The sequence below is a fragment of the Ooceraea biroi genome, chromosome 7 (genome assembly GCF_003672135.1).
Source record: "Ooceraea biroi isolate clonal line C1 chromosome 7, Obir_v5.4, whole genome shotgun sequence".
Lineage (NCBI taxonomy): Eukaryota > Metazoa > Arthropoda > Insecta > Hymenoptera > Formicidae > Ooceraea > Ooceraea biroi.
In genome coordinates this window covers 3,797,881-3,819,349 of record NC_039512.1, presented here as the reverse complement: position 1 = coordinate 3,819,349, position 21,469 = coordinate 3,797,881, and the positions used below count along the sequence as shown (strand labels likewise).

At 40.2% G+C, this 21,469-nt stretch overlaps 2 protein-coding genes across 2 annotated transcripts; both read left to right on the top strand.

Moving 5' to 3' along the window:
• The first annotated feature begins 889 nt into the window (after positions 1–889).
• On the top strand, positions 890–8,201 carry LOC105277572 (CD9 antigen). The gene is made up of 4 exons (XM_011336010.3): positions 890–1,337; positions 4,487–4,798; positions 4,913–5,185; positions 5,299–8,201. Exons 1-4 carry the CDS (start codon positions 1,275–1,277, stop codon positions 5,449–5,451), a joined length of 801 nt encoding a protein of 266 aa, XP_011334312.1. The 5' UTR covers positions 890–1,274; the 3' UTR covers positions 5,452–8,201.
• A 738-nt stretch (positions 8,202–8,939) lies between these two features.
• On the top strand, positions 8,940–20,198 carry LOC105277589. The gene is given in 11 exon segments (XM_011336038.2): positions 8,940–9,230; positions 11,960–12,367; positions 12,442–12,758; positions 12,885–13,255; positions 13,322–13,554; positions 14,261–14,413; positions 14,975–15,131; positions 16,702–17,119; positions 18,653–19,173; positions 19,390–19,581; positions 19,731–20,198. Coding segments are annotated over 10 exon segments (2,742 nt in total). The 5' UTR covers positions 8,940–9,230; positions 11,960–12,100; the 3' UTR covers positions 19,844–20,198.
• The last annotated feature ends 1,271 nt before the right edge of the window (positions 20,199–21,469 follow it).

The window sequence follows — 21,469 nt, the reverse complement described above, 5'->3', positions numbered from 1 at the left end:
ATTTTATAGGGATGTAAGAAGGAAGGAATTATTTTTCCGGGAAAAAGAAACAAGAGAAGATATAAAAATTAATGTATGATTGAGAAAAGAAATAATAGCAAATATCATTAGCATGTTAGTTAGTAGTATAATATAAACAATATTAATATAATATAAATACTATTTCTAACTTATAGTATCTATAAACTTATAGTAGTACTTTTACATCAAACTTTGTGGGATGATTTTACAAGGAATCAGTCATGAGAAAATAAAATTAATTTAGTTAATTTTTTACACATTTTATTTGGCTTTTCGTTATTTTCACGTGCTATGTGATGAAATCTTATGTCTATGTAAGTAGAAACAATAAGATTTATGAGCTGATTTCTGTGATTACAATAAAAATCTTGGCCCTGAGAGTGACCTGTAATAATTTCAGTGAAAACAACTTTATTAACTGAATTGTTTACTTTACTTATTCTAAATCCGACTGTAGCACAAAGCAGATACATATCCTTTATATGCGTCTGAATATTTTCAATTACTTTTATCACATTTTTAACCAATATCTGCCGCATACTTTACATCTTATCGTCATTTTGTCGATAAATGAATAAATCACTTTTATAGGTTACATTCATGACGCATACGCGAAACCGAACTGTTGGCCATTTTTAATACATCATTTCGCGCATGCGTTTCGTATACTGTAAAGTGAAGGATGGACGATGAATGGACATGTTCTCACTCTTTCTCTCTACAGGGAAAGGCCTATCCAGGTATATAAGATCTACGGTGCACGGAGCCCCGAGAAAACGCTTTTCGTCCGCGTGGTTGGCAATGCTGGTCATGCCCGGCAACGCGCTGATAGTTGCTGTCTGCTGGCGTGCCGTGCCTCGGAGTTTATTGTGATCGTGTGTGAGCCGTCGTCGGGTCGTCACGCGACCGTACCGCGATCCCTTTTCGCGCGAAGCGGCAGATCGGCGCGGAAGCGTCCGCACCGTCTCGGCAGCGTCGAGACGAGACTCGATCGCGAAGCGGAGCGCACTTCATTGAATCGAGGATCACATCCGCGTCAAGACGCGGAGCGTAGACCCCCCGAGCGCGTCCCTCCGATCGTAGGCGGCGCACTTCAGAGCGCTGCGCCGATCGTGCATCTGGCACTCCGCGTTGGCACGGCGCGCAAATCGGAGCGCACGGGTCGCGCGATCGCGTAGTCGTGTGAGATCTCACGATCTCTCGATTGTTTTTCATTCTCGTCTCGCCGTTCGTTCTCGTGTGACCTGGGCAGAATGGCAAATTGTTGGTACAACTTCTCCAAGTACACGCTGATAGCCTTGAACGTCGTATTTTTGGTGAGTCCCTTCACGTCCAGTAAATCGATACTCGTTTCCCTCCATTCGGGCAATTCGAGTCGCTCTTGGGGTGCTGCTTTTCCTCGGGTTCTCATGCGTGGCGTGCCAACGTAATGATCAGATACGCAGCATGTAAACACTTGGATCGAAGTTGAGAGGCGAAGGGTTCTCGGGTTTGCTATCATGCATGTAGCTTTTGCTACTTGTAGTTTATGGCGGTCGAGTTATCTACTATTGGTTCTTCGAAACGGCTTTGCGTTTCGCGACTGATAACGCATGCACCGCGCGCAGCGGCAGATGCGAGCGCGTACGTCGCATTCGGGTGCAGCGAACGCCAATCCTCGCAGATCGATCGGATCGAAGCGTTCCGAACGAATTGTTTATTACGACAGATGTGAATGTCGTTTATCTCGTTCGCGGGGTTCTATTATTAAAATCCAGGCTCCGTTTTCGCTTACGCGCGAGCGAGAATTACGAACGAGAGATTACAAACGCGCGAGCGTGGCGTGCGGAGCGATCGCGCGTCTGAGACCGAAATATCGATGATGGTCAAGAGTACGGGCTAAAAGCATAAAATCCGGATCGGAGGTCGTAGACTAGAGAGACCTTCGAATCGGCGGGAATGCACGTTCCTCTATTGTCGGCGCCGACAATAGGGCGGTCTAAAAAAATACAGGGTGTCCCGGGTTTTAACCGACAAACTGCGGGAGCATATTCTACTAGTGGAAATAAGAAAAAATTCTTATATCGAGTTTGCTTAGAAATGCTTTATTACAAAGTTATAAACCAATATTGAAAAGAAATATGAGATGAGTAACAACGGAACATAGTGTAGAATTTGGAAGGTCGAAGATGTTTATGTTATGTGTATTCACATGTACCAATTTTGATGGAAAATGTGCCACTGCAGTTTCGCCAAAACAGCTGGATACAGTTAGACGGTTGTCCATCGCACTATGCTAGACAAGTTAGAAAACTGGTTAGATGAACATTATGCTCATAGGTGGATTGGTCGAGGAGGACCGGTTTTCTGGCCTCCAAGATCGCCCGATTTGACGCCTCTTGATTTTTATTTATGGGGAACTTTAAAAAATAAAGTTTACAGTACAGAAGTAATCTCGCTTGAAGATTTAAAGCAACGAATTACTAATTCAGTTACTGAGATGCAACAAAATTTTCAGGAATGTCGTACTGTAACAAATTCTGTACTACGTCGATGTCTAGCTTGTATCGATGTGCAAGGACAACATTTTGAAACGCGTCACTAAATCATTGCGTAGATAATTTTTATTTTTGTGAAAAAATCCGTTGTTACTTATCTCATATTTCTTTTCAATATTGGTTCATAACTTTGTAATAAAGCATTTCTAAGCAAACTCGATATAAGAATTTTTTCTTATTTCCACTAGTAGAATATGCTCCCGCAGTTTGTCGGTTAAAACCCGGGACACCCTGTATATCAACTTGGGTAAAGCGAGTCGATGCTCGACACGCTTATCGTTATTTTGACAATGGAGCGGGCGCTTGGGCACATGCGCAATGTCAAAAAGCATTCATCTTCTATCAAGTGCGTTTAAATTTAGTTTCCTAGTCAAGGAACAAGCGCGTTCTTCCTACGAACCTTCGGCCCACGCTACGGCCCAGTTTCCTTTGCCTCCGCGGCCCCACCTCCGCCCCCTCTCTTCCTCTGTTCCCCCCACCACCGTTGCGATATCATCGAAAGAGTGGCTACTGACTAGCGCGTTTGCGTTTCGTGTACCCGTTACTCGCTGTAATGCTATGCGCAACTTGGTCTTTGAAGCTTTGATTGCATTTAATAGCGACAGAAAATTATTATGCACCATGTGCACTTTCCCGTTTCACGGAAGAGACCGCGACGAATCGCGTGACGCATCGCCATTTAGATTCGTGCGGTGATTGGAATGGCTTTCTTTTTTTTTTTTAAATTACATGCACGTTGAATTTACGTGCGAGTAGCAGTCGATCGGCATTGGCTCTGATGCTAGCTAGACGGAATCCGTCTGATTCATTGGTTCGTTTTTAGTTATTGCGCGCGCTCTTACATCAACTCTTATGTATGAGGACAAATAAGGGACATGCGAGAGTTCTATTCTGCTCGAACTGCGTGCATATGCAACTCGTGTTACTCATATTTCTTCTTGCGATTATGATTTTAAAGAAATGCAGCGCGTAAGAGTTAAATAAATAAGTAAGTCGCCCGAATGGAATTATTGTTTAATTAAGGAATCATAAATTGAATTGAATGATTCACTTGTAGACCTGAATGATAAATAGACTAAAAGTTTTAAATAAATGACAGTTACAATTATTAAATAAAGTTATTAATAAATAATAGTCGATTCTAATTTATTAATTTTTAACAGAGCACTTTGACGGAAACCATACGTCTCGCCGACTCTTGCCTGAAATTATAACGATGGAATGTCTCATAACTCGCAAAACAAAATATAAAATTATATGTACATATATTTTTATAAAAGCTATTATTCCATGATTTATTATTTACATATTGTGCAACTCATACGTGGCCGCGATTTTGCAGAAACGGCAAACATGCTTCCTTCGTTTACCGTGGATCTCTGTCAAGAAAGAACATCGATTCCGGGAATTCTTAGTCCTCCCCACAGACTCTCTCGCTTTTACAAATATTTAACTTCGCAGATTCTTATTAACATGTACTTTCACTCACACTCGTTTACTCAAGCTAATTGAGTAGCGCTGACGCTTAACAACAACGCTTTCACATCTCCTGGAACGTTGAGGGATTTTTTGCTCCTCCTTCCAAGCTCGCTACGTTGCAGCGAAGACGCAGCAGGAAACTCCGTAATAATCCACGGGCTTAAATGGAAGCTCCCACATCTGGCAGACAGAGCGCTCCATTGTAAATGTTGCGTCCTCCCTTGTCCTGTTGAGTTTGGTTTGTTAAAGTGGCTCGTTAGCCTGTCTACCACTCTATATAGCTCTGTTGGGACTGCAGACCGCGCGCGTTTGAAATAGCGTCCTCTCATACAGCTCCGTTGGTCAGGAACCCCATCAGCAGTTGAAACTGAAATACACGTAAACGAGCGTCGAATCGAGTCAATCAAACGAAAATGTCATGAGCACTTCTCGATGGTGATGCTTTTCAGACCGTCTCGATAGCGGTGATCGCTCTGGTAGCATGGATGCTGACGGACAAAACGTTCCTGGTATCGATCGCTCAAGAAGAGGACAATTACGACGCGGGTCTGTACATTCTGCTGGGCGCTGGGATTCTCATGTTCATCGTCGCCTTCTTGGGCTGCTGCGGCGCTCTCAGGCACAATCGGTGTTGCCTGGTCTCCTTCGCCGGCATCATGCTCGTCATTATCGGCGCGCAGGTCGCATTCGGCGCCTGGCTTTACGCTAATAGGGACCGTTTAGACGAGCTGCTGAGATCCTCGGTGATAAATACCGTTAAGGTAATTTCCTTTGCTAATTCCACGGCGCGCGCAAAGCGTTCTCCTAAAGCATTGGTCGACTAATAAGTTTACGTTGAGAAGGAATGAAAATCTCGTCTCTCTTTGTTTTTGAAGAATGAGTACGGCGAGATAGAATGTCGTACGCAAATCATGGACGCGATTCAATCTGGCCTCGAGTGCTGTGGAGCCAACGGACCGGCAGATTGGGCTGGCAGCAAGTACTCACGAAAAGACCCTTCTCTTCCGCTCTCTATCACCGTTTCCAGCGATTCCAACAACATGTTCAAAGTACCAGAAACATGCTGCAAGAATATGGACAGCACTGAGTGCAACGAAGCTCGCAACATGAGAATTGCTGGAATTGTGAATTCTGAGATCTACAACGAGGTATAATTTTATTATATTTTATATGTAAATCGTTATATATCTAGCTTTTAATTTTGCAGTTTCGTAGTATTTTATTAAATGTGAAATATTTCAAGATGAAACTTTTATTGCAGGGATGCACGGAGAGATTGGTGAATGCGCTGAAAGGTCAAACTTATCACGTTTTAATTATATCGATATTAATCCTGATCATGGAGATCCTCGGTTTGGTACTTGCTTTAATTTGCTGTTGCGAAGACGGCTCGTCGGATAGATATAAGGCTTAAACCGATTAATCGCGTATGTATTAATCGCCTATAAGAATCCTTCCTTGCCGGGCGTCCCATTGTAACGGCGTGTTACGGAGAATATCAAAATTTCGTTTCCGTGCCAATACCAGTGAGTAACTTTGTAACTTGTCTCGCGTTTGGTCGCACTGAATTATTGAAATAATTTTTCAGGTTGTTAGAAAGACATCGCATCGGATAAATAACCGTTTCTTAGGCTGTATTATTATCCTGTGTGAATTGGTACGCGTTATTTTCAGACCAATTGAAGATCTGACATGTAACGGCACCGTTTCAGAAATTTATTTCTGTATCGGTATGATAGCTTAATATCGACATGCATAATAATGCAGAGTAACTCATACCAGCGAGGATAATGCATCTCATCTTTTGATTAATTGTCCGTTAAAAGGGTACAAAGACATGGCAGGTATTAAAACTGAAATGTATAATCGTATATAATTTTTATCGACACGTGTATATAAATTTCGAGGGAAGATCGTGCATCCGCGAATATGAAACGAGGCTATTGAATTGAAAAAGTAAACTAATAATTACGGGATATTTGCGCTGATTTGAATAGACATGCACATGTGACTTGAATTGGTGCGAATATAGTCACTCGAAGAATATGTAGTGTATATAAGCCTTCCAAGATCCGAAAGCAACAGCAGGACTGTAGAACGGAGTCTGACTAGATGCTTCCTGGACATTTTTGGATTCAATATCTGCCTTCAAATTCTTTTAGTCTTTTTTTTTGTTACAATCACACCATCATCACGGCATTGTTGAATTTATATGCGCGCCTTATATGTTATACGCTAAGGAAAAATCTCAATTTTATAAATGAAGAAGACGAGTGCGAGTTTACGTAACGGATTTTTAGATTCGGTTTTATTCAAGTACTGCCCCAAATGTTCTACATTATTTATACATAAATATATATATATGTACCTATATTCTCTTCCAGAGTTTAAAGACTTATATGCATAAGCATTTAATATCTTTTACGAGGTACCTATGCAGTTAGGTTTTCTCTTCGGGCCAAAGTAGTACACCAAACTGGCGCGTTGCGCTGATACAAAGCGAAAATTATATTTTGAATTGCACAAGCGCGGCGATATATTAGAGATTATATTATTTCTACAATGGAATTATATATTATGTTATATCTAGAATATATATCTAGAATCTCGCTGTCACGTTTGATATTTCAAGCGATGCTAAGCTGCAGATTATCGCTAATATATTTAAAGCTGTATTTTCATCCGACTAATTTTGACTAATATTTTCATTAACAGCAGCGTTTAACGATCTGAATGCAGAAATCTCAAGAAGGAATCGGTTTTTCCAAGTATCGCGTTTTATATTGTGGTTATTATTCTTCCACGCTTTACACTATCTTGGCAAATTATTTTGAAAATGAAACTAAAATCATACCGGTATCATCCACGTAGTCCTGTACTTTAACCTACGACACGATTGTCATAGTTTCTAGTCTATAAACGATTAATACTAATTTATCGATTTATTTGCTTTATCTCATGATATATATTATATTTTATATATTATTTTTTATATACTTATATATTAATGATAATTGCCTCTCTCTTTAGGTTTTACGTGTGAAATCTAACAGTAACCGTTTCCAATTTTATAAAAAAGTGCTACTTGCTGTTTGCATAATAATATAATAATGCATACAATTTCATGCATTAATAATCGCAGCTAAAATGATCATTTCCAAGAGATTGTTTTGCAGGCAGCGTTTAATGATGAAGTATCGATATGTTTATTCTACTAATATGTAAAATCAAACGAGTCCTCTGAGAGTTCCCCTGTCTCGTCTGATGTGCTTTATATAGCTTTTCGGCGGTTTAGTAAACTTAAATTGCATTGGTAAACATGAAACCCTGGTAAGGTGCAACGATTTAAAAATATTGCATATTATAAAATCAATATTTTTAAACATCGATGTACAACGCACTGTCCATATGTACGCTGTATTGTAATTAAGATTCTTGTGAAAGTGTTACTTATTATGATTATGGTTGAATACAAATTTAAAAACAAGCGTTTCAACTAAATTTTGAGGAAACTTTTGTCCCGGCGATAGTCATGAGCGGAAATCCAAACGAATAATATGCTAACAAGACTTGTGACCAAATTAATGTTAAATCCTGACACGATATATTTGCCGTTAAAAAGAATTCAGATAAATTTAATAAATTTAGTAGCGAGCAAAGTCGTCGGCGTTATATCAAAGTTGTAACTCGAAATAATTGTTGTTTATATGTAAAAATATGAAACGGCGTGTAACAGCAATACGTATTTTGACTAAAAATCGTACGGGCACCTTTCTTACCATGTATCGACTCTCGTACACATACACGCACACATACGTAAATACGCACGCAGAGATGTATCTTTACGATCTTTTTTTTACAGATTTTTGATCGATATTCTATTGGGTATTACTTTTAGAATTTATTTTTTTACCGTGAACTGTATTTGTACACATTTGAATGTTGTCTGCCGTTTATAATATAAAAAATAAAGATACTATACAAGTATATGTAAAATTATACGGATAATTGCGTGGGAATCGAGCGTGAATTTCCAAGTGCGATGATAATTGTAAGGTTTATCTGTCTACTATTGTACATCATGACGATAATTGTATTCCTTGAATGGATTTCCATTCTTCGTACAATATATTCTCTGCAAATAAAGGTACTTGTACACCTCCATGTGCATGTTTATTATTTGCCTACAGTAAAATAGATAAATGTTTACTCAAAAACTAAAAATTGATTTTAGGTTTTCAATTGCGTATTAATTCAAATTTAATTTAAGATCAATGAAATTTAATGTATATTTTGAATTATCGGTGATCCATTTCAGTTATTTTACTTTCTTCTTCAATAGTTTTTTTATATAGAAAGGAACTGTGAGGAACTAAATTTGTATCCTTTCAATATTGTAAGCGCAAGAAAAAATATCCACCGGGAATACTCCGTCTTCGAACTTGTGTTTGTGTTTCCAAACGTGATAAGAAATTGAAACGATAATCAAGACTCGGATCGCGACCGGGAATACAAATCGCGTAATTAAAATCGAACGCTGTGCTCAAAGGTTTTCCGTTTCATAAAACTCGAATTATCCCGCATCCTGTCGTTCCGCTATTAAGTTCTCGTTCGAGTCGTACCTTAACTCGGCGGATGCGTTACAATGAGCGCTCTTAATTATCAGTTTTTACTCGGTGAACGCACTCGAGGCTGTTAATAACGATAGCGCGAGTGCAAAACGGAACGGACGAGGCCAAGGAAGGAGGAAGCAAGGGTCGGAAGAAGGTGACCAGAAGGAGAGGAAGCGATGCGATCGCGCGTGGAGGGAACGAGGGCGACGGAGGAGAGTGGGGCCGGACCGCACTCGGGGGCCCGAAGGGGCCTAAGAGAGTGGGACCACAGGTGCGGTCAGGATGAAGCACGGCCGAGCAATGCTGTGCGGTCCGCCGTGGCTGGTCGTGGCGCGGCCGAATAGCAGCGTTGCGCGCCGCTTCCTGACTCACGCTTCACGAGTCCTTTTCCTGTTGTACAGCTTTGTGCATCGCGTCCTGCTGCCCCTGGGAATTCATGGATTAGCCACGTGGAACGAATCGGAAGCTTGGACGCAAGTGAATTTTGTGATTCTGGGGGGCTCCCAAAACTTTGCGGACGAAAGGTGCGTGTACGACCGGTGCTCCTCTCTGCGGGACGCGTTCTTCAGAAAAATCCACGGTAAAGTGCGTGGAAGCATGTAGCCCCAATCATTCAGTGCATTCTTCTTGGACAGGAATTTCTAAAGTGCCTTTTTTTCTTCGTTTTCTTTCTTCTCGACGGTCGCCTTCATTGCAAGAATAATAAGCGGGATCCTCCGACAGGTAAAATCTCTCGCATGATTCAGTCGAAAGTCGAAAGTCGAAATCACACGCGTGTCGTTCGTTTGCGATTGAACGTTGAAGAACCCTGGTAATTACACTAAAGCAAAATTGCAAAAAATTTAATTTACTGCAGCTTTTGTTGTGGTGCGATTTAGAAATTGTTAGTTAAATAACTCATTACGGGTACACGAGGAATAAGAAGAAGTTGTCGTCTAAAGTCGCAAGACCGAGTGTTAATTGGCGGTTTATCTTTTACCGTTTATTTAGGACTATTAGGCAGAGTCGCGTCTTTGAAGACGTCTTTAAAGTTTATCTCAATGTCAACGTTCCTAAGTAATCACGCCATGGTCATCTTACACCGCGTAGTTCTAAAGGCTATTCGAGTTCCTCTAAGATTCGAAGAGACGATTCTCTTCGTGCTCGACATCACCTGTCGCGTGGGTGAGCCAGTTTGACGTCTTCCGAACCAGAAGTATGACTCGGCGACCTACTTTGAAAGCCAGCAATTTAAACTGTCGGCAGATATGCGTTACACATCGACATTATCGTTGGCGAGCATTTATGAGCAATTATCTTTCTCAGTACGCAGTTCCTTAGAAATTTCGCATCTATGTTTTAGATATATGTGTACACTAAGGTGCATTGATTCGCGTGGTAGCAAATATTTATATTAATATTTATTAATATTACTATATATAATAATATATATATATAATATATATATATATATATATACATACATATATATTACATGTATATAATATTATAATATACACATATATATAATATATATATTAATATTAATAAATATATATATTCGCTACCACGCGAATTAATGCACCTTAGTGTACAATAGAATCTCGATATGAGTCACTCACTATGAGGTCCTTCCGCTTCTACTAGTATCGTCTTTTTTCACATTAACAATATGCAAAATGATAGTGTGCGCATCGCTACTGCAAGTCTCCATTATATTGGGTTGGCCAAAAAGTAATTGCGTTTTTTTTTATATAAATAAAAGGCGAATTTTTCATGGGAAACAAAAACTTTATTAAACAATATATTGTCCATTTTGTTTGATTATCTTTTGCCATTTTTCAGGCAACTTCAAGATTCCGCGCTCAAAAAAGTTCTTATCTTTTTCAGCAAAAAACAATTCCAAGAACGATTTGATATCCTCATCAGCAGTAAAGGTTTTACCATTCAAGGCGTTTTGCAAAGAACGAAACAAATGGTAATCTGATGGTGCCAGGTCTGGCGAATATGGTGGATGTGGTAACACATCCCATCCAAGCTGCAACAATTTTTCACGAGTGACTAAACTTGTACGTGGTCTAGCGTTATCATGGTGAAACACAACACCTTTGCGATTCACCAATTCTCGACGTTTCTGTTTGATGGCATCATTTAATTTATTCAGTTGACGACAGTATACGTCTGAATTAATGGTTTGATTCCTTGCAAGCAGCTTAAAATACAGAATACCTTTAAAGTCCCACCAGACTGACAGCATAATCTTTCTTTGGTGAATATCTGCTTTTCAAGTGCTTTCAGCAGGTTCATCACGCTTGCTCCACGATCTTTTTCGTTTGACGTTGTTGTAGACGATCGATTTTTCGTCGCCTGTTATCATACGTTTCAAAAATGGATCATTTTCCTCACGTTTCAAAAGAGAATCGCAGATGTCAATACGCTTAGTGAGATGAATTTCTTTGAGCTCATGTGGTACCCAAATATCGAGCTTACTAATGTATCCAAGTCGTTTTAAATGGTTTTCAACACTCGATTTCGATATGTTAAGATTCTCAGCAATCTCTCGTGTCGTTAAACGCCGATTGGAATCGATCAGTGCCTTTATTTTGTCATCATCAATTTCGATTGGCCTTCCTGAGCGTGGTGCATCTTTCACATTAAAATCTCCAGATCGAAATTTAGTAAACCAATTTTGACACTGCCGCAGTTTTAAAGCATCTTCGCCATATACATCACATAATTTTTTATGAGCTTGCACAGCGTTTTTCCCTTTTCGGAAGTAATAAAACAAAATATGACGAAAATGTTCTTTTTGATTTTACATTTTGAAATCGACGGCAAACAAACAATTGTTAACGAAATCGTGTACTTTCTTTTTCTAAAACAAGCTTGAACTGTGAGTTGTTAATCTACATAATGAATTTGCGGTTTAGAATGAAGTTAGTTACATTTCAAGATATGTATGTTCATCTATTGGAAAAAAACGCAATTACTTTTTGGCCAACCCAATATACATATGCATAATGTTTTGCAACGCAAACAAAATGTAAATCATTAATAAAATTAAACACGGAGTAGTCTAATCGCGGAAAGAGTAGAAGCGAAAGAAGTTTTCTTTACAGTTTTCTTCCTTGTGAAAGAAGCGTTCAATAGTTACAAGTCCATTTACAGTAATTTTCTCCGACAGTTGGCTTCAACGTCCCATTGCAATCAGTATATTTTTGTATCGATCGTATTAATTTCAAAATCAGGGAGAAACACTCGAAGCGTTTTGTTCTGAAACTATTTTGAAACTATCAATTTTTATAATAGATTTTTTATATAAACTTGTAGATAGTTGGAAATCGACATTCTTCTGGTCTAACTTGACGAGTTTCGATGAGTTTGATCGAATGTTCGTAAGTGTAAACTCAAGAGCTTCCCGCGAACGCACGCCGTGGTGAAGTCACTCGATCATCCTTACCAAGAGCCATCATGATGAAGACCACCATCATGATTCCCTCTCTGATGTTTATACTGATCCTCGCGTCGATCGCCGAATCGGCCAACGACTGCAACGACCCGAATTTTCACTCTCTGGAGACGTCGGAATCGTCCAGGCTGGAGTGTGGTCCAGCTTTCAGGAATCGCTGTCGCTGTCTCAGGACATGCTACGATGGCCATCATCAGTACGTGGTGAACTGCACGAACACCGGCTTCCACGACACGTCCCCGCTGGCGCATCTTCCTAACGAAACGCAAGTGCGTAAATCGGTTAAGAAATTGGTCGTACTTTCGTGTACGTGACACATCATGGATGATACTTTGACATTCAGGTGCTCATCTTCACCGGGAACGATCTGGAGGAGCTGCCGTGGAACGTGTTCGGCAACCTGGATAATTTGCCGTACCTCAGGGTGATCGACATGTCGAACAACAAGATACGTGAGATCCGCGGCAAGGCCTACCATCACGTGCAGCACGTGGAGCGCCTCATCCTCGACTTCAACGAGCTCTCTTTAGACCCCGCGAGGAGTCATCCACGGGTATTCTCGAATTTCGTTTCCCTCCTGGAGCTGCACTTGACTGACGCCTTCGAGGATGGTCCCCCTAGGAATCTTGCGTCCACGCTTCACGATATCTTTGTGAACAGGTATTACAATAGCTTGTCTTAATCGCTCACTTGTTGTTTGCCGTTTTCGGAGAGAGAGAGAGAGAGAGAGAGAGAGAGAGAGAGAGAGAGAGAGAGAGAGAGTCAAGATGTCTTTGATCCTTCTAGCAATCTGACGCAATTGATAAAGCTCCATTTGGAGCAAAACGAGATCTCGGAGTTCCGGGACGTCAATGTCTTCTGCGATCTGCCTAATCTCTTGGATCTTTATCTCGGCGACAACGCGCTGAGTGCATTGCACTTCAATCTTTCGTGTTTGCACAACTTGCGCTTCTTGGATCTGCGACGGAACAAGTTCACGAGGGTGCTCGAGCGCGACCTGCACACCATGGACAATCTCGCTAAGCACAATCAGTCCGTGAACGTGGACTTCTCCGGCAATCCGTTCGAGTGCTCGTGCAAGCTCAATCCGTTCATCAAGTGGATGAAAAAGACGAAGGTGTTCGTTCGAAATAAAGCCAGCTTGCAGTGTTACCAAGGTAACCGTTAATCAAATCGCACACCTTCTTGCTAAGACTTGAATCTTTCTTTCTTCCTTGCTCTAGGAAACGTAAGTCGCGACTTCCACGAGACGAAGAATTGTGCGAAGCTGTTGGCTTCCACTCACCGGGCCACAACAGCGATGCTCTGCTTCCTCTCGATAATATTAGTCATCTTGGTATGCACCCTGGTCTACCTGCAAAGGAGGAAGCTGAAGAAGAAGATCGAGCCGGTACTCGACTCGGTCAACAAGAGAGTGCGATATACCTCTATAGCAACTGGTGATAACCGCGAGGATGTGTAAACGAGGAGGACGAATAAAAAGACTTTTTTAGTAGGAGTATAAGATTTCTTTGTACGTAGAATGACAAATTTCTTCGCGAGTTTGTGAGGACTCCTTTATTCGTTGCGCACCATGGACACGCAAGTTGGAGATTGTGTTCAAGAGGAAGCTTTGCGTGCAAAATCCTGGAAGCTACTTCCAACCGCGCGTGATGACATCATTTTACGCTGAATTAAATTTCATGTGCTGTGGTACCGTTTGATGTTATGCGCGTCTGCCGCGAGATTGTCTCGGGTATCTCTTCTCCATGTGTTCTTCAGATAATATAAAATTACCTCTTCCGATGATACTAAATTGTAGAATTAATATTACCTAACATCAAAGTGTTAACTTTAGTTTAGATATGCAGTCTGTTTATAAATAAATGTTATTTATTATAAGGATTTCTGAAATGTGCTTTAACTCCTCGAGGACCAACGGTTGCATCGCATTCGCTCGAAAAAAATTAGGTTTCAGCGGTGTCGAGGTTTGGCAGGTGCAACCATGCGCGGTTTTCTCTTATCAACGGCTATCAGAACGTCGACATTGTAAGCTAAGATTAGATATCTCAGTACCTAAGCCGCCAGTAATCATCGCTGTTGGCGTATGACAGGAAAGTGTCGCGCGATTTCTGCTGCTTCTAGACTAACGTGTTCCTCGCATCGGTTTACATTGAGCTCAGCATCAAACGCAACGCAAACAGTAACAGAAGAAAATGTCGCTCGTCGAGCGACTGCGTCTTGATGAAGTAGTCACTTCATTTCCGGAGCTCGGACCGACAGCTCCAGATGGTGGCTACTCGTGGTTCGTGTTCTTCGGTATCATTTTCATTCAGGTTCGATAATGATCATCAGCATTACAAACGTACATCAGTGACAGTGAAAATTGCGCCTTTATTAAAGAACCAGGTCTTTAGCGTCAGACGTGATTATTTGCTTCGCAATTTTTCCAAGTTTGAAGTTTCCAGTTTTTATCAGAATTGTGAAAGCATCAGATGACGGATAAACAAGAAATATATTTGACGATACAGGGTATTTAGAGATATATGTGTAAATAGTATTGAAAGATGTTCTTTCTTACAATTAGATTAGCGTCAATCTTGCGTTCTCTTCTTCTCTATCCGCGCAAACGACAGTAAATGCTCACGATACAAATAGAACATTTAGGAAAAAAATTAAAAAAACGTTGGAAACATAAAATGATTTTGTTCCAGGTATTACGTTGTTTACGCTGTAGATTTGCCAGACACGAGGAATGCTATTGCGCCTGTATTTCTGACACCCTGTACGTCTGTTAAATCGCACTTTAAAAAAAAGAAAGAACGAATCTGTAAAAGTCTGTTTCTAAAATGCAGAGACGGAAAAATGTATAAACGCTATGTTGTTGAAATACATAGATAACCGTGCCCAGCATCTTGTCGATGTATGGTGTAGTACTGGGGTACCTAGCCAGGAACAGTGCACCTCTTTACCTTACTTCGCTCTACTTTGACTTGTGGAGCGAGAAGATCACTCTGACGCCGATCCTGTTCGTCGCTTTTTGGTGTCTGGCAGGTAATTATCTCGCTTCTTATCTTAATTAATTTGCGTGTGCAAATTAATTCGGTGACTTTAGCTTTAGCCTGAGAAGTAAGTGCAAATATTTAAACATAAACAATGGGATTCTATTTTCTCGAGTGCCGCCAACATCTACAGGACCTACCGCGGTTCTTCCAATAAAACGATCAATCTTGGTCTCTGTTTGACAAAAGAAACGAATTAATTTGCAGACCTATATATTGGGTCGTCCGGAAAGTTCGTGCCGATTTTTAATAGATGGCGTTGGAACATGTCTGAATATATCAATGTTATTGAAAACATACGATTTATATACATGTGCTTAAAGGTGACATTTCAACGCATCTTTAGGAAAAAAGTTGTTTCAGATAAATTGATTCGTGTCAGTTTTGTACTCTTTTGAAGATGGAAGAAAACAAAGAACATTTTAGACACTTGATGTTTTTCTATTACCGGAAAGGCAAAAATGCCTCACAAGCAACAAATTCGATATGTTCTGTTTACGGAGAAGGCGCTTTAGCTGAAAGAACCGTACGTAAGTGGTTCGCTAAGTTTAGAGCTGGTGAGTTTAACCTTAAAGACCAAGAACGCTCGGGCAGACCCTCTACTACTGATGATGACCAAATCAAGACACTGATCGAGAATAACCAGCGCTACACGACACGTGAATTAGCAGAGATACTGAAAATATCGAAAACCACTGTCCACGATCATGTAGTGAAGCTTGGTTACGTAAGTCGCTATGATGTATGGGTTCCGCATAATTTGGCCGAAAAAATTTAATGGATCGCATTTCCATCTGCGACTCGCTGTACAAGCGCAACGAAAACGTACCATTTTTGAAGTAATTAGTGACGGGTGACGAAAAATGGATCATTTACAACAATGTAGAACGAAAAAGATCCTGGGGTAAGCGAAATGAACCAGCATTAACCACTCCGAAAGCCGGCCTTCATCCAAAAAAAGGCATGCTCTGTGTCTGGTGGGATTGGAAAGGAATCCTATATTATGAGCTCCTACCACACAACCAAACGATAAATGCAGATAAGTACTGCTCGCAACTGGACGAATTAAAGACAGCGATTCAGGAAAAACGTCCAGAATTAGCTAATAGGAAGGGCGTCGTGTTCCATCAGGACAATGCCAGACCTCATGTTTCTTCGACTACCCGACAAAAATTGTTGGAGTTTGGCTGGGATGTGCTACCTCACCCACTGTATTCACCAGACATTGCACCTTCAGACTTTCACTTATTTAGGTCTTTGCAAAATTCTCTTAGCGGCAAGAACTTCAACTCTTTGATCGACATAAAAAACCACCTTGAGGAGTTTTTCGTCGAGAAACCTAAAAAGTTCTGAGAGAATGGAATCTTCTAGTTGTGTGAAAGATGGACAAAGGTTGTGAAACAAAACGGTGCATACATAAGTAAATAAATATTTATCGACATAAAAAAATGTTGCCTTTGAATTTTCCTTCAAAATCGGCACGAACTTTCCGGACGACCCAATATAAGTATCTCTCATTACAATTCTTCTCATTTTCGCTCGCATGGGTCCGCATCCCTCAGATCCATGGACCAAAACGGTCACGGACTTGGCATCGATGCCGCGACTGGTCGGCCTCATCGGCGTGGTCCTCCTCAGCACAGGCGTGATCGCTTCCGGATACCTGGCGACCGGTGGCGTGGGCGCGTATCTTGCCAGTTTGAGCGCCGGGGCGGTGATGGGCATAGGGGCGAGTTTCGTGATCGTGGCAAGCGAGAGTGTGCTGCGGAAGCACTTCCGGGTGAGACTCCCGTTGGTGCTGACGTTGAAGAACATCGCTGCCTCCGTCGGCTTCACCATCGTGCCGGCACTCACGCACTTTTTATTGGCTGCGACCGGCCTGAAGACCGGGCTGCTGCTGATGACAGTAGCTTTTATTCCTACCGCTTTAGGCACGCTGACTCTGCGCTCCCCGCCTCCGCAGCGAGCGTCGCCTTACAGGTAATAGGAAGAGATATTTCTCTTCATCTGCAAATTTAAACTCGAGTCAAATACATATACATACTTTCGACGAGGATAATTTATCTCTTTATGCTGCGAAATATTGTAAATTCTGAATAGCTGATATAGCTGAAATTTTTGTTGACTGAGCGAGAATATTCATTGTACAATTTCAAGCTTTTGGCGACCAAAGATTCAGTCTTTAAAAGGCCGAAGAAAAAAGAGGATTAGTAAGTGTATTATACAGGGTGATTCGTATAAAGTGACCGATTTAATTATTAGTGAAATTTGAAGACATATGACAAAAGAGTTTATACCGATATGTTCAGTACAAAGGGGGACACCATATAACGGATACGATTATTTTATGAGTGGAGGCGTTGAGGACATTTCAAAGTCAACTTCTGTTTTTTAATGGGATGCTGTATTTTTTATTTTATAAGATAGCCCTTTTTAATATAAATTCAATGATACATTACATAAAAACATTCAAGGCCAATCAAGGCCAAAAATACATGATAAAATAAAATTCAAATGTATGATCTGTATATCCGTCTGTCGTTCGCTTTGGCTCTCAGTATGTCTAGGTCTATGTTTATGAGCTGTGTTTTCTTTGGAAACTGCTATCATAATGTTATTATTACGAAGATTGTAAGGACAAGTGATGCTTACAAACGTTGTGAGTGCCAAAGCGAACGCAGCCTTAGTATGAGATTAGTCGTAGCACTGAACGTAATGGCTAATTACAATAATTCACAAATTGTAGACATTTTGATAACTTTTGGTGAATGTGGAAAAAATACAGCTGAAACTGCAAGAGTATTAAATGAACGATATCCAGATCGACATAGACATAGTGCCCGTTCAATATTACGGATTATATCACGAGCAAGACAATTCATTTGTGTCGTCGAGTTCAAGGTCAAAACTTTGAACATTTATTGTAAAGAACAGAAATACAGATCATACATTTGAATTTTATTTTATCATGTATTTTTGGCCTTGATTGACCTTGAATGTTTTTATGTAATGTATCATTAAATTTATATTAAAAAGGGCTACTATTCTATAAAATAAAAAATACAGCATCCCATTAAAAAAAAGAAGTTGACTTTGAAATGTCCTCAACGCCTCCACTCATAAAATAATCGTATCCGTTATATGGTGTCCCCTTTTGTACCGAACATATCGATATAAACTCTTTTTTCATGTCTTCAAATTTCACTAATAATTAAATCGGTCACTTTATACGAATCACCCTGTATATACACTTTTAATTTCATAATTTAATACAATAAAATTATTCTATTATTACGATATTAATCTCCTTTCCTACTTCGCTATCTCTATCAATGCTTTAAAGATCATTAGTGTCTTCATAAATGTACTATATTATGTTTATGTTAAAGAAGACGACAATGTGATCTAGTGGTAGCGTCAGACTTACAATCACAGAGAACTGGATGCAAGTCCACCTAATCACAGGAATTCTACTCCAAGCTGCGCCTTCTAAAGTTCTTTTTATTAATATAGATTGCTTTTGCCGACCGAGGAAGATAACGAACTGGGCATCAGGCTATCGGACAGAGAAACGGAATCGGAGCGGCGGAATAACGGCGTGGACAACGTCGGCTACGACAGCAGTGATAAGCAGGAGAGAAATCCCGTGCCCCTGTTCAGCGAGGTCAACAGCATCTACGCGTACCAGGACGCAGACGAGGACGTCGAGCTCTTCGTCAGTCCAATCCTGCAAGCGAGCAATAAGTGGAAACAGGAGCTTCGCGTGATTCAGTACTTCCGGTTTTGGGCGGCCGTGGTCACGTGGATCGGCCTGAGAGCCGGTACCCTCTTCTTCTGGATATTAATACCCGTCCTGTTTTTGGAACGAGCGGAAATCGGTTATCAATCGGACGATTGGGCGACGTTGTTGGTAATTGCTGGCGTCGGTTCTTTTGTGCCCAGTGTTGCTAGCCGCTGGTCGATCACCACCAATGCTGAACACAGAAAAATATATTTCGGTATCGCCTGCTGGCTCAGCGGCGGCATTTTAATAGGTATGCGCTGAGATGTATTTAGCGTTTCCTCAATATTTTATTTTTAAAGCGGTACACTAGATAGATAATGGTGCACTCAAATGCACAAGATCAGATGTTTAGTAAGTTATGTATTTATTAAATTGTACAATATTGTTGAAATTATTATTATTATTATTTAGGTATCCTAGGTGATATTATGTCGTGATATTGATTTTCATGAACGGCAATTTGCAGGTCTAACTTATGCAAATACCTATTATTTGTTCCTGACATGTTCACTAATCGGCGGCGCCTGCCTCAACAGTCTGCTTACCTGTCAAGACTTGGCGCTCTGCGACGTGCTGGGAAATCAGTTCGCGTATTACTCGCGGAGGTTGTTCTCCAGCTTCGTCGGATTGGGAATGCTGACCTTCTCCTTCGTGCGAAGTGCGTATTTTCTAACACTGATCAGATCGATGTACAATTTTACAGAGATTTATAAACAGCTTTGACAGCCAGTTCACGTAGCGAAACAGTGCAATTTCCTAACTACTGATCTCTTCGCTCCAACTTATGCGCTATTTTGACGATTGCAGATCAGAACGCGTGCCTTACTGCGGCTGCGTTGCTGCTATTCGTTGGTGGATTTTACTGCGTCGTGCTGACTATGTGGAACATTGTACAAGCGTGGAGGCGCAGAGAAACTTAATCTGGTTGTACAGAAATTACAATAAGACGTCACGCTTTTTTATCATAGTAGAAGTGTTCGTAGAATATGTGATAAAAGATATAACGATCAATGTAACGCGATGTTTCCAAATAGTCTCTAGTTTTTAAATAGAGTAAAAAAATACTCTTACAAGATGATATCTTGAGCATAGATATGCGCTCCGTATAATATAAATTGCACATTGTCAGAATTATAAAAGTTCGTATTACATTACTTTTATATTTATATATTGTTTAACATTTTAAATAATGTCATGCAACCAACTACAAGCTTTGGCATTTTATTTAAGTTAAATGAGGAAGGATAGATAAAGAATAAATATTTTTACGTTTAACAAACATTGCATATAGTTACAATAATTTATCTTGGATTCTTTATTATTTTATTAGAAGTATGTTGTTTAATATTTGAGCAATATATTTATTAACAATGTATATATATATGTACACACATATACATACATTCCTATAATCTTATATCATACAAATTCTGTTATTTGTGAAATTTACATACACATCGTAATACGAAGACAAAATTGTATTATTAGATATTAGTTCAGTAGTACTTACGTGTATATTATATTTAATTACTAAGCATTATAATTAACAAGATAAGTTTAATATCGTTGAAGTATGTGCCGCTAAATTTACAGTTTAGAAAAAGAAAATTAAACTATATAAAATCTAAAGTGTATATTTAAAGAGATTCATTGAATTATACACAAACCTATTCTCAATCTAATTCTTTTTTGAAATTTGAACTTTGTGAAACTTATACTATCTACGAATTAATGCTCCTTTATCGTACAAAATTATTAATCTTATCATCTGCTAATACATCGAATTTCCTATAATTTATGAATTTTGAATAAGAAGATATAAAGAAGTAAAATTACTAATTTTACAACCACTCAAGTGCTGCACGATAGAACATAATAATCTTATTAATAACAATATGATAATATCTTCTACATGCAAACTATTATATTGAAAATTGAACCTAATGACTCATCATCAAAGCATCATATTAAATTGTCTGTTAATAACTTATCTTTCGTTGTCGGTTTTTCTCGTCTATCGATAACAACGGAATCTCGCTAACGCGCGAGTGCAACGTGGACGCGCTGCTTTACAAATGAGAATCCCCATAACTTCTGATACCTCGCTAATCCAGAATTCACGACCCTCGTCGAGTTCAAAAGTTCACTTTCCCAACACCTTCTCAGAAGTTCGCGCCATTCGGTCGGCAGTTCGCGCTAATGCAAGCGGAAATCTTAACGCGACGCACTTGCACCCTCGCGGCGACAAAGTACTGTGAGCTCTTGCAACTTCCGTTTATACGAGTTCCATTAATTAGTACATCACGTCGAGCATCATTCTGTTATAATTTCATTTCGGGCACCACCGTCGTCGTCGTCGTCGTCGTCATTGTCGCCGCGGAAGTTACGACGCGGACGCGGTAATGGATTCGCGCAACGAGTGCCCCCGAAATTCTCCGGAGCAAGCTCTTTCGCAGAACGTAAAACCCGACTGCTTCATGCCTTAAAGAAAGGTTTCAAATTTGCAGTGCGAGCGCGGCGGCCTAGCGTCCACGTGCGGCTGCTCG

Bases quoted from the DNA above. Each gene is read 5' to 3' on its own strand.
- LOC105277572 (XM_011336010.3), top strand. From the start codon at position 1,275: ATGGCAAATTGTTGGTACAACTTCTCCAAGTACACGCTGATAGCCTTG. The intron at 4,799-4,912 runs GTAATTTCCTTT...TTGTTTTTGAAG, and splicing joins CGGTGATAAATACCGTTAAG to AATGAGTACGGCGAGATAGA. The intron at 5,186-5,298 runs GTATAATTTTAT...CTTTTATTGCAG, and splicing joins ATTCTGAGATCTACAACGAG to GGATGCACGGAGAGATTGGT.